Raw genomic sequence first — 12835 nt, forward strand, 5'->3', positions numbered from 1 at the left:
AAATAGAACAGACCCGCGGTCCTTGGAGGCACCACGTTGGTGACCCCTGCTCTACATATTGCTACAAAAAAAGATAGGAAATACAAAAAGAAACTGCATTATTGACATTAAACTTGAAACTATTTTAAGCTTTCAACTTTTGTCTACTGAGCAAATTAAAATTGAACCAACACAACAGAAAAAGTATCCAGGGAACTCGTCGAGCGTTGCGATCGGCCTTGAGAACCGGCAAGTGTCAGAAATGATCAGCGCTCTTCTGGAGAGGATTTTCTCCCAAGGGACCGCTGACGTGGCTCCAAAATCAACATGTTTTCCTTCAAACGCAGTGGCGTTTTGTACCAGCATTCGATGTTCTGCCGTCTTAGGCTTTGTTTCAGAAAGCCACGGTGCTGCGTGAGACGGGCCGAGCGGACGAGTCTCTCCAGGTCTTCCTCAAGTGCCTCGCTGTGGACGAAGACTTCCCCTGCGCAAAGACGCAAGTAGAAAAGGTCAGCTCGCTTGAAAAGAATTGCGGGATCTTGGCAGTGTGCGTGGTTGAGACCGCCGCGTGTTTGCGGAAGTCGGCATCTAGGTCCAGCTCCAAAAATCCGAATCCGTCTTGTCACCGAACACCCGCTGCTTTACTTATTTCAACCCTGTACTGAACTCTACTAATAGCTGCTGCTAAACTTGTCACCCGCAAGAAAATAAAGATTCCGCCGTCGTGCCGTCACACATCATATCATCGTTTCAAAATGACGTGTGCGCTTGGTCTTTTTTCCATTTCACTCTTTGTAAGAAACACCTAGTCGGGTGGAAAGGTTTCAAACTTTCTTATGAAGCGAGTAAACCGAATTTCCCTCACAGGATGAATAAAGTATCCATCCAGCCATCGGCTGAACGCAAGATGAGAAAATGTGCAAAACCCTCGCCGAGTCATTGCGCAAACACTACGACACAGGACAAATAGTAAAGGTTGGCGACACGTAATGAACGCCATCCACTACATTTCTTTATGCGTCTTGCAGTGACAAACAAAAATCTATCGGGTTGAAATATTTGATTCGGTTTACATCTTCATTTTTGGACATTTGTTCCCATTTATTTTATTTTTTTTTAACAAACGCTGATGTGGCATATTCCTTCTCCTGTATACGGCCTGGACATAACTTGAAGTAATTGATTGTTCAATATTGCCATACAATATTCTTGTGCAATGATTTGTGGACGTCTTGAAGCGCTTTACAAAAATAAACAAGTGCTGTTGTTCTGAAACACGGAGCCTATCAATAAATGTCCTGGGAAGCAAGTAGAGATTTTTTTTTTTTATAGGATCTCGTCAAATTATTAAAATAAAAAAAAAAATCTATATTTAGATCTTTTTATTTGCCCGTATCGCCCACTCCCTGTACCTTTTATGTCCCGTTCCTCTGACACTGGTCCATCAGAATCTTGTTTGACAAATCGTTTGTTGAAGTTCTCGAGCTTTCCTTTTCGACCACAAGCTTGATGATTCATACTTGACGTGCTTCATGTGGTCACACCCAACCTGTTGGCGCCAGGTTTTGTCATGTATAGTCCATGTCAATATACCAAAAAGGACCTTTTACAATCGAGATTTAAAAACTTCAATGCTGTTGAAAATGGAATCTAATCGGCGTCTGTTATGAGCTCATTCCTTCCAAAAGCTTTCAAAATGTAGATTCGGGTCCCCGTGAAAAGTCTCCTGCTGAATTCAGGATTTTTGAAGTTAGCTGTCATGCCGAAAGCGTTCGGTCCTGCCTTTGCTTTTTCTTCTGCCTTTTATTGCTTGTTGTGCGTTGTCTTTGCTGGGAAACAAGAACAAGTACATCGACATCTTATTCCTAACTATTAACTGGACCCACTTAATTGTTTTTGTTTGTCAGGTTTGTGCTGGCGACTGTTTTACCACATCACCGAGGTGTGCACATAAGTATTATTGAAAACAAACAAACAGATACATCTGCCACATGTTCCACAAACATGTTTTGGCACTTTACAGTCTCCAGATGGGGCTATTATTATTCTTATTCTTATTATTATTACAATAGTACAGATAATAGATTTTGTCAAATGTATTTGTGAACACGCATTGCAAGGGAAGGAACATTCAGGAGAACCTCGGGTTGGGTGTAGCCTACAAATGAGCTTGTGGAATATCAAGGTTGTACTTCAGCCAAGTCACTAATTAAAAAAAGCAAGGTGTGGCATTCTCTTCTGGTTTTGATTTTGTGCCAGATGGTAAGTCACGACCGATTGGTCAACGTTGTAAAAAACAGGTAGGTACATGTCAATAAATGAGAATATAGTAGAAGGGTTCATTGATATCAGTACATCATACATTACATTTATTAAACACTTTGGAAAATACTTTTCAGAGGCCAAATTCCTGCCTGATTTCTACATTAACAAAAAAACATTTCAACTGTTTCCTTATTGTTTCTTGATGGTGGGATGGCCAATTTTGGGTTTTTGTTTGCTGTAAGCTATAATCAGAATTCTACATATAATAGGGGTGGGAATCGAAAACAAGTTCTGACTTAGAACCAGGTCCAATTGACCAATTCCATTCAGGGCTCAAATTTAACCAATTCCCGATCACCCAGGGCAAGTCACAAATAGTCACGGGAAAGCTAGCAAAACATACAACAATCCCGATCGGGCGAGTGTTTGAGGAAAAACATATAGAGCTGCGCAATGAATCGGCGACGGTAGTGCTAGGGAAGCCATCGGCGAATCGAAATTTCTGGACTCGAATCAGAACAAAATGAATATTGTTGCGTGTTACGGGAGAGAGCAAGTTGTATGTACGGTACTTAAGAAGTGCTCATGCGGCTGCTTTGGACAAACACTCGTAAGTGTCCGTTGTTAAGGAAATTGGGTAACCGGCTAATGAGGGTGTAATGAAACTGTTAAACAGTCAGTCAGCAAAGGCCGTCTCGGCAGTGTGTCAACCCTTCTGTCGCTAGATTGCTGTTGGCGTCTGACTTTGTCAAAGCAACAAACGAACGGCGCGGAGCGAGAGCGCTCCACAGCTATCTTAGCATTAGCTATCCAGGATCACGTCGCAACAAGTTACAGCTAACTTACGATGGCTCAAAATTTGCAAAACCCAACCGCGTTCTACCTTTGGCCACAGTACGGTGAGGGATCCCGCTAAGGTTGAAGTAAGCCATTTTCAACTTTAAAAAACCAAGAAAAAGCTTTCCGGCGGTCAAAGCCTGCCTGCCAAGTATAATAAAGTAAGTAATTATAAATAATTTTCAAGTGTCGCTAAGTGTATGTGAGGCGTTAGCGTTTCAGCGCATTAGCACCATCTAGTGGTGAAAGTTGGATTAAGGAACTTCGCGGAGGTAACCGTCCTCTGCTGCGCGTCGGTTCTTGCCGCCACATCTACTCAAATGTCACAAATTCTTAGAATTTTTTTTCAGAGAAGTCTGGAAATGAGTATGGAATTTTGAAATGTGAAATGTGTAGGAACCTTGGGAATTGGATCGATAAGCAGAATTGAAAACCATATTGATTTAAAATTTGATCAAGGTTTCAAGTATATTGAAACCAATTTCACAGTGTGTGTCACGCATCTCTATAATTTGAGCTTCACGTTTTGAAATGAACTAGCTAACTAAATGAAGCTTTTGACACGAATCAAATATGTCAATATTGAGATGTACCTGTAGTTAGGGTAGGCAACTACTTTTACTTGAGAACTAAAATAAAATAAACAAATGCCACGTTCGCTTGTCCCAGCTGCCGTATCATTTTGCGTACGCTTGTGATAAAGGTCAGACGTCTTGTGACTCGATGCCACGACATTAGCTGCGCTCAACAGAAGCGGCAGTGTGCCGCTGTTACGCAAGAGGCGCACAGATGTCTCCTTGTATGCGCTTCAACTTCATCTTCTCGTGATATTTTCATACGAAAGCGCCGCCATTGCGTAATCTCGGTATGATTCTTCTTCATGTCAAAGCCGTGAGGCCGCCCCAATGATATGGACACTTTTTGACAGCGGTACAGAAAATGGATGGATGTTTCCGTGGAACGTTTTCATGCTTTTGGGGGGGAATGAACATCTGCGCCGGCTGACTGAAGTGTCCGTGAAACAAGTTCAAAGACAAACAATGACTAGCTGCTATTAGCAACGCTAAACCTTATAAATGCGAATAGAAGTCATTTAGCCAACTCAATAGTCATGTGAAAATGTTTTTTTTTATTTTTTATCGAACCTCCACTATATATGACGACGCTCCGTTCGGAAGTAACGTCATGTTGAGGTTCTTTGGGTTGCGACTGGAGTTGAAACGGAATGGACGGCGCCTCCGCAGGTTGCAGCCAGCTATTGCGCTCCATTTGACTCTCTTGCCTCACGGCACGAATGATTTGATTTATTGATGTATTTTTTGCAGATTCTTTGTGACCTGCTCTCTTCGGCCGATGACAACGTCAAGGTCGGCCTGAGGGAAACGGCGCAGAACACGTCGCCCCTCTCGCGCAACAAAACCCTCGCGGCCGGCGCCCAAGTCGGGTCGCGTAGTCCGGTCCGAGGACGAAGCCGACAGCGGGTCTGCGCCGCGTCGGCGCACCGGCCAACGGACGAGCGGGAGGTCGGCTACGTCGTCACGCGAAGCGCACAGCGTCACGTCGCGTCGCTGCGGTGAATGTATTTCACAGGCTTTCTTCTCTTCGTGCCGCAGAAACGGCGCGAGAGTCTCGAACGTCCCGGTCTGAGTCGAGCTCGTTCCCTGCGATGTCACGGCCCCGGCTGCGGCGAGCGGGCTCTGAAGAGGGTTCGCTCCGCCCCCCTGCTCGGGGAACGGGAGGAGACCAGCCTGCTAAAGAGGAAGTTGTCCGTGTCGGACACTGAGCCTTGCGTCGTGGCCAGCGGTAGTAGCAAGTATAAAAAACAAGGTATTTGCCGCCACTTTTCGCCCTCTCTCTCTCTCTCTCTTTACCGGACTTGTTACTAACCACTACTTGAATCTTAGAGCTTGAGTCACGTGATGTTCTCTATTTTTGACTTCAAGGTGTGAAAACCTCCCCAAAAACTGTAGCCAAAGCCAAAATGTATCCAAGCGTTGTTGAGGACCTCATTGACGCCAATGACCTCGAGTGCTCTCTCTGCCTGAGGTGAGCTGACGTGTGAAATACGATCATTACGGGCTTGAAGAAAACAACAAATGGCGAAATGAAATGAAACGCACATTTGTACATAAATAGCAAGTGAATCTGCTTATATAATACTTTTGTCAACAACCTATTCTAAGCAAACGAGCCACTAATCACTCCCGAGTCGAAATCCGGCGAGGTTGGGAAACACTCGGGGCCTTAATTCTGCATTTTCCGTCAGGTTCTTCTCTCACCGCCATTACAAATCATTTTGTTTGTCCAAGAATACTTTCTGTACTGATGCGATAAAGCAAAAGTCTCCATTTGCTAAACGACGCGATACAAGGCGGAAGATGTTTCTGAGCCGGCCCGTCCTCCGCCCCGACCAGGTTGTTCTACGAGCCTGTGACGACGCCGTGCGGCCACACCTTCTGCAAAAGCTGTCTGCAACGCTCTTTGGACCACACGGCGCATTGCCCCCTGTGCAAAGAGAGCCTGAAAGAGGTAAAGAAAGCCCACGATTCAGATTCACGTGTGCGCTGTGCGATTAATCCTAAACCTCTCCCGGGCAGTATCTCGCGTGTCGGAAGTACACTGTGACAAGCGTGCTGGATGCGCTGATCAAACAGTATTTGCGTCGGGAGTATGAGGAGAGGTCCAAAACTCACCTGGAGGAGACCAGAGAACTTTCGGAGTAAGTTGGCTTTTGCGGCCCTTTCCCCGACTTGTGCTTATTTCGGACAAGGGTCTGATGATTTTGTGTTCTGATGCAGCTTGACAAAGAACGTGCCCATCTTCGTGTGTACCATGGCCTACCCCACCGTGCCTTGCCCGCTGCACGTATTCGAGCCGCGTTACCGCCTCATGATCCGCCGCTGCATGGACACGGGCACGCGGCAGTTCGGGATGTGCATTAACGATCCCCACAAAGGGTGAGCGTGCGCGCACCGAAGGTGTTCGGGTTTTGGGAAAGCTTAAAACCGGATGGACTGGCACATGCGGTTTGTCATCAGTTACATAAGAGGCTACGATGCCAAGCGCTTTCAATTCCATTCATCCGCCCCGGCAGGTTTGTAGACTACGGATGTATGCTGATCATCCGGAGCGTCCACTTCCTGCCCGACGGTAGATCCGTGGTGGACACCGTCGGAGGGAAGCGCTTCCGAGTCCTGTCCCGAGGAATGAAGGACGGTTACAGCATTGCCGACATTGTCCATTTGGAAGACGCTCGGGTGAGAAGTGCGCCCTCCCTGCTGCAATGATGCTGCTCGTTGGCAACGCACAAAATCCAAAAGTCACTTGTGCGCTCCACGTTGGCTTTCAGGTGGAGGACGGAGAAGAACTGGAGAGCCTCCAAGAGCTCCACGATGCCGTGTACAATCAGGCCCGGGTCTGGTTCCAGAACCTCAAGGTCCGCTTCCACAACCAGATCCTGCAGCACTTTGGACCGATGCCCGAGCGAGAAGCTGACATCCAGGTACACGTCTTTCACTGACCTTTCTTAGGCAGGTCAGCGTGGTTGAAACACAGCCACACTTATCCAAACACTTTTTCAACACATTCCTTTGCGCCTGTTCCCACTCTGGCTCGTTGAATGCGCCAATTCTACAAGAACACTGAGGAAGGCAGGATGGCCGTCGGGCGTAGGTAGTAGACCAATAGTTTTCCAAATAAGACCGGCTTTACAAAAAACAGTTTTTCAAAGCCAAACTTCACTGCAGCCCAGGCGATCGTGCGGCTCGCCAACAAAGACATCCTGCGGCGCTTGCGTCATCCAGTGTGCGAGAAGCGCCCGCTTGCGGCAGGACAACTCGCCGCGCTGCCGATCTGGCTTTCCCAAGTCGGGGGCGGGGGGAGGGGTACCAAGGAGACCCGTTTCCAAGACTGGGGCGACATCAAGATCTGGCCAGGGAAAGCCAATTCAAGTAGTAGACTGTCGACAAATTCCAAATGAGCCGCGATGGGTTTGTCGTGGGAGCCACCACAGACATGGACAAATCAAATCTCATGACAGCTGATTGGATCGTTTGAATACGTGCTCCAGAAACTAGGCTTTACACCATCAGGATTTTTGGGGCCAATCGGCGAGTTTAAAAAAAAAAAAAAAAAAAAAAAACCCCTAACCCATAAGAAGAAAGAGCAATGTGTCTATTTCAATGACGTTCATTTGCTGGATATACTACTGGATATGAGTATCTTCAAAAGTATTCGTTCTCTAGTCCAGCGATTCCCAACCAGTGTGCCGTCTGCCATGAGCAATCTTCAGGTGCGCCCTGGGAAATTATACAATTGGACTTAACTGCTCGAATAATGACTCATTTACAAGAAATAATGTGTCTTTGTTCCTCTGTTTATGCCAGCGAGGCATAGTGACGGACAGAGCAAATAAACCACCAGCGCACGTTTTCCCCCATTTTGTTTTTATAATGTCGTAGCCATGGTAACGAGTGTATCCGGTCGCGTTTGAGATGACAAGGTAAAGCCCAATGATCGTAAAAAACGGGATGCGGTGGTATCGGAATGCAAGATTTTATTGCAGTAGTCTGATATAGTTAAAGACTACAAATTTGTCTTGTAGTCTGATCTACGCATTACAGCTCTGCTCTCGGGACCACCCGAAGGGCGGAACCTTTCGGCGGGACGGGCTCAAGAGCTTCGTGGCCGCTTCGTCGCTAATCCTCCCGCCGCTGTTGCATCACAAGCGTCACAAAGAGAACGCCCTCGTCGGCGCCCTCGAGGCTTTCGTTAACACAATCGTGATTGCTGCTGGGGGCGTAGTGGATGAGAGTCCTTCTAATTATAAAAAGATGGAAAACAAGTAGAAAGGGAGAAAATAAAACCCAGTGGGGACGGAAAGTATTCAGACCCCCTGAAATGTTTCACTCTTTGTTATATTGCAGCCATTTGTTCAAATCATTCGTCATGAATGTACACGCAGCACCCCATCTTGACAGAAAAAACGCAATTGGTGACATTTTGCAGATTTATTCAAAAAGAACAACTGAAATATAACACAGCCATAAGTATTGAGACCCTTTGCTGTGACGCTCGTACATTGAACTCGGGCGCTGTCCATTTCTTCTGATCATCCTTGAGATGGTTCCACACCAGCTGCGTTTGATTGTACTGATTGGACTTGATTCGGAAAGCCACACCCCTGTCCAAATAAGACCTTGCAGCTCACAGTGCATGTCAGTGCAATTGAGAATCGTGAGGTCAAAGGAACTGCCTGAAGAGCTCAGAGACAGCATTGCGGCAAGGCACAGATCTGGCCAAGGTTACAAAAAAGATTGAAGGTTCCTAAGAGCACAGTGGCCTCCATAATCCTGAAATGGAAGACGCTTGGGACGACCAGAACCCTTCCGGCCAAACTGAGCAGAGGGTCCCCAAATCCGGGTGTGAACAACGTGTTGCATCATTCCCTAAACATTCGCTAATCCAGACATTCTCGTGCCTGGATTAGCTCCAAAGGGCTAAGAAAAAAAAAAAAAGTGAATATATAGTATAGCTTTATTAAACACAGGAAAATACGTCTACGAGGCCAATTCCTACTTAACTTCCCAATTATATAATGTATATTATATTTAAAACTCAGTTTGATTGTTTCTTAAGTAACGTTGAAATTTCTTGGTCGTGAATTTGAGGTTTTTGGTCGCTTTAAGCTAAATAGTAATGATGACAAAATAGTCAAGAACTGTTTCAGTGTGTACTGAATCCATACATACCTTTTGAAATTAGAACTACGAAAATAAATGTCGACAATCAAATTTGATTATTTATTGATTTTCGAATTAACCTCCCCTGCAGTAGGTGAAATCCACAAATGCATTGTGATGTCAAACATTTTTGAAATTTCCATCCCTTTTATATTCATTCAAAAACAGGACATTATTTCTAATTGACGACGAAAATGTGCAAACATAAATGGATTAAGGTTCAGTTTTGATTCAACACAAATAGCACTACTACTACTTTCATGGGGTACTACAGAAAGCGGAGAATATTTTTTTAAATATTTACTGATAAGAGGCTGAAATTCTGAGGGTTTGGACAATTTTAAGGTAAACAAGGTCTTTTATCCATTACTCGCTGATCAAAATAGTCGATTGATAATCCATTAGTTGTCCGATTCTGTTGTTTACCTCCATGGACATAATTTCTAGGCGTAGGTGGGGTCCGGTTCGGTGGCCTCAGCATTACATCCCTGCTTTTCGCAGACGATGCGCCTCTGTCGGCTTCTTCAAGCCGCGATCTTCAGCTCTCGCTGGAGCGGTTCGCAGCCCGGTGTGAAGCGGCTGGGATGAGAATCGGCAACTCCAAAACTCGCAAAGGGTGGATTACCCTCTCCCGGTCCGGAATCGGAGCCTGGCCCGAGCGGAGCACTTCAAGTGTCTCGGGGTCTTGTTGACGAGCGAGGGAAGAACGCTGCGGAGGATCGACAGGCGGATCGATGCGGCGACCGCAGTGATGCCGCCTTTGCATCGGTCTGTTGCGGTGAGGAAGGATTCTGGATTTAGCGATCGATTTCCGTTGCCACCGTCACCGATGGGGAAGAAGATGGCGGATACAAGTGGCCGAAATGAGTTTCCACCGCAGCCTGTCCGGGCTCTCCCTTAGAGAACGGCTGAGAAGAACTCGTTTGAACAAGTGCAACATTCTGTACACAATCTGTTGAGCGAGTGAGCATCGCGATGCGGGCAGGATGAAGTCAGGAGCATCGCTCGCTTTTAGGGACCGGGAGATGCGGCAAATTTTACAAACGGCTAACGAAGACTGAGAAATTGCTTTTGGACAGTTTTTAAAACAATACAATACTGTTTAAAAGTTAAAATTTACCGTTTGATTGTCTTTTTTATTACAGTACACAAACACAGGAAGTATTTTTAGAGCATAAACCACAAACGAGACAAAATATGTACACTTTGTTACAGTGTATGCGAAAGCGCATGCAAAAAAATCTTTTTCAAGTAACAAAAAAATTGAGACGAACGAATTAACAGCTGCAATCGCCAGCGACTTGGTGGGTGGAAGCGTCAACGAATGCCGTCCGTTTTTAAGCGTGGCAAATCAATCTTGAACTCTGTTGTGAGTCAGTGTGACTCGTCTGTTTTGAAGGAAACTCAGTCCTTGAGGAGGAGGAGGTCCTACCTCAAGCGGAGAAGTTCAAGTATTTCGGGGTGGAGCGGGAGATCGACGGGCGGATCGGTGCAGCGCCCGCGGTCATGCGGACTTTGTATCGGTCTTCCGTGGTGGGGAAGGGTTCTGGATTTAGCGGTCGCTCTCCGTTCCAAGCCTCACCGATGGTCGCGAGCTGGCGGTCGCGATGGCGCATACAAGCGGGCGAAATGAGTTTCCGCCGCAGGGTGTCCGGGCCGTCCGTCCCTTAGAGAACGGCCGAGAAGCTCGCTCGTCTGAATCGTGCCGCTGTTCCTCCGCATGGAGAGGAGTCAGATGAGGTGGCTCGGGCATCCGCTCGGGATGGCCCCCGGACGCCTCCCCGGCTGGCCTGGGAACGCCTTGATGAATTGTTGCAGCGCTAGTTTGAATGTTTTAGGCTCGGAAGCGTTTGTTTTAGCAGCCCAAAAAATGACGGCATACTCCGGTGATGTCATGAATGGAACGGAGGATAGGACCTAAAAATGCACGACTCCAAAACAAATGGACAGTTTCAAAAAGAGGTTTAATATACGGGCAGAGGTCGGTACACAGGCGGGCAATCCAAAACAAAGGCAACGGTAGGCGAGGACGAGAATCGGAACGGGGTCGAGGCTTACTGCGAGTCTGCGACGTGGAAACAAAGAACGCTGGAACGCGACGACAAGGTGCAACCAGACACGAGGTTAAATGCAGGGGGTAATTGGGGTGAACGAGGCACACGTGGGGAAAACGCTCTCAGGAGCTGGTGTGTGCGAAACGGGGGGAAGGCAACAACCGGAACACACGCCCATGACAGTTGATGTGGCAAATTATGCGCGACACAGCGTGGCAGGACTCGACTCCAATTTCCACTTTTCCAACCATCCATTTTCCGTACCGCTTTATCCTCACGCGGGTCGCGGGCGTGCTGGCGCCCATCCCCGCCGATTCCGGGCGAGAGGCGGGTTGCGCCCTGAACCGGTCGCCAGCCAATCGCAGGGCACGTGGAAACAAGCGACCCTTCGCACTCACATTCACACCTACGGCCACTTTTAGAGTTTTCCCACTTTTCCACTTGTCCTTTTTTTGGAAAAATCTTTTCTTGCTGTGTAATTGATGATTTTGATTGGATGATGTGACGAGAATGTCCCGCGTCCTGCATTGTAGGCGACTCCGAACGGTCCGGCGTGCTGCTGGTGGCTCCTGGCCGTGCTGCCTATCGACCCGCGCTACCAACTGTCCGTCCTCTCCGTGACCAGCCTCAAAGAGCGCCTGGCCAAGATCCAGCACATCCTCACCTATCTGCAGAGCGTCCCCAGCGACTGAACGCCTGCGCCGGCCGGGAACCCGCTGTGCTGAAAACCTTCTTGAACTTGCAGAGATGTGGCCGGACCGCCTCAGGGATTCTTCCGGTGTCGCGCTTTCTTTTGTCTGCCGTCTCAAACGCGAATCATCCAGAAGGGAGGACGTGGCTTTCGCCCTTCCCGAATTTGGAACTTCCCGACGCCCGGTGGACATCATTGAGATGGCTTACGCGTTACGTCCCGCCTCTCGAAAGCGGGAAGGAAGGAAGGCGGAATGCCGTCAAATCAAATCCAGAATGCCGTATCACCCAAGCGCAACCGAGTCCACGTTATCCGGGCTGCCCCGTTGTACGCGTTCACGTGCGCGCAACTTCCGCCGCGTCCCGCACTTCCCGTTGACATCGTGTGTGTCGCTTCCATGTGCTCATGCTCAGAAACACTCACCGCCCCAAATTGTCGCCGTCCTCCGTGCGCGTGTCAAAATCTTCCCCCGCAGGGGACGATACACTACTAAGATCTTCTCACTTGGAATGGGAGCTGCGTATGCATCTTACGGCGAGCGGCCCGACCGCGACTCCGCAAAGAAATTAAAGAAATACACCCACCGTGAATATGTTTGGAAACCCCCCAAATTCTTGGATAAGCAAGGATAAGAAGCATTTTGCACGACAAACGGAGGTCGGTCTCACCCCCCCCAAAAAGCTTTCGCAAATAAGTGAATCTGCGGCGGTCCGCTTGCGCGGCTCCTCCCGCTCAATTCAGACCAATATTTATACATTCTGATGTTATGTTCGTGTAGACATTTTAAATAGGGGATATTGCAATATTTAGTAATTGAATGAGTGGACAGAATATGCATCTATAGGGCAAATATTTCAAATGATTTTTCAGTGCGAGCTGCTCTCTGCTCGGAGCGGAGAACCTGTTGCCTCGCAACCTTTGGCGGCGAGGCTTCAAGTTACGCGATACTCTGTTTGCCGTCATGATATGAAGAGTCGTGTTGTGATTGTATTTTGTCTCTGGCATCATTTGGAAAGATACCAGTTCATGGCTGTTTTTTTTTTTTTTTTTTAAACAAAAAACTTTTGGCTCCCTTTTAAATGATTTTTTAATTAAAAAAAAAATGCAATTTTGTCATGGAAGACTGTTTTCATTTACGTTTTGATCTTTTTTTTTTTTTTTCTTTTATCAGGGACCATTTCAGTTTTATAAATATATTTATTGAAAACAGTATACAAATGTGTGAAGAAGTCGGAACCCAGCAAATAAAGCCGCAGCGGAGTTGAATT

General features: G+C 47.1%; 1 protein-coding gene across 3 annotated transcripts in view; it reads left to right on the forward strand.

The window, feature by feature from the left end:
• The window catches only part of lonrf1 (LON peptidase N-terminal domain and ring finger 1), a 16803-nt gene extending 3970 nt beyond the window's left edge, over positions 1–12833 (forward strand). Inside the window, exons 3-12 of one of the 3 annotated variants that reach the window (XM_061771088.1) lie at positions 366–488; positions 4407–4604; positions 4695–4908; positions 5025–5127; positions 5496–5610; positions 5679–5800; positions 5880–6038; positions 6176–6338; positions 6431–6583; positions 7685–9314. In XM_061771088.1, the coding sequence (XP_061627072.1) occupies positions 366–488; positions 4407–4604; positions 4695–4908; positions 5025–5127; positions 5496–5610; positions 5679–5800; positions 5880–6038; positions 6176–6338; positions 6431–6583; positions 7685–7855 (1521 nt within the window). In that variant the 3' untranslated portion in view covers positions 7856–9314. The other 2 variants (XM_061771091.1, XM_061771090.1) reach the window with 2 other exon arrangements.
• The last annotated feature ends 2 nt before the right edge of the window (positions 12834–12835 follow it).

Source organism: Phyllopteryx taeniolatus, chromosome 4 (genome assembly GCF_024500385.1).
Source record: "Phyllopteryx taeniolatus isolate TA_2022b chromosome 4, UOR_Ptae_1.2, whole genome shotgun sequence".
Classification (NCBI taxonomy): Eukaryota; Metazoa; Chordata; class Actinopteri; order Syngnathiformes; family Syngnathidae; genus Phyllopteryx; species Phyllopteryx taeniolatus.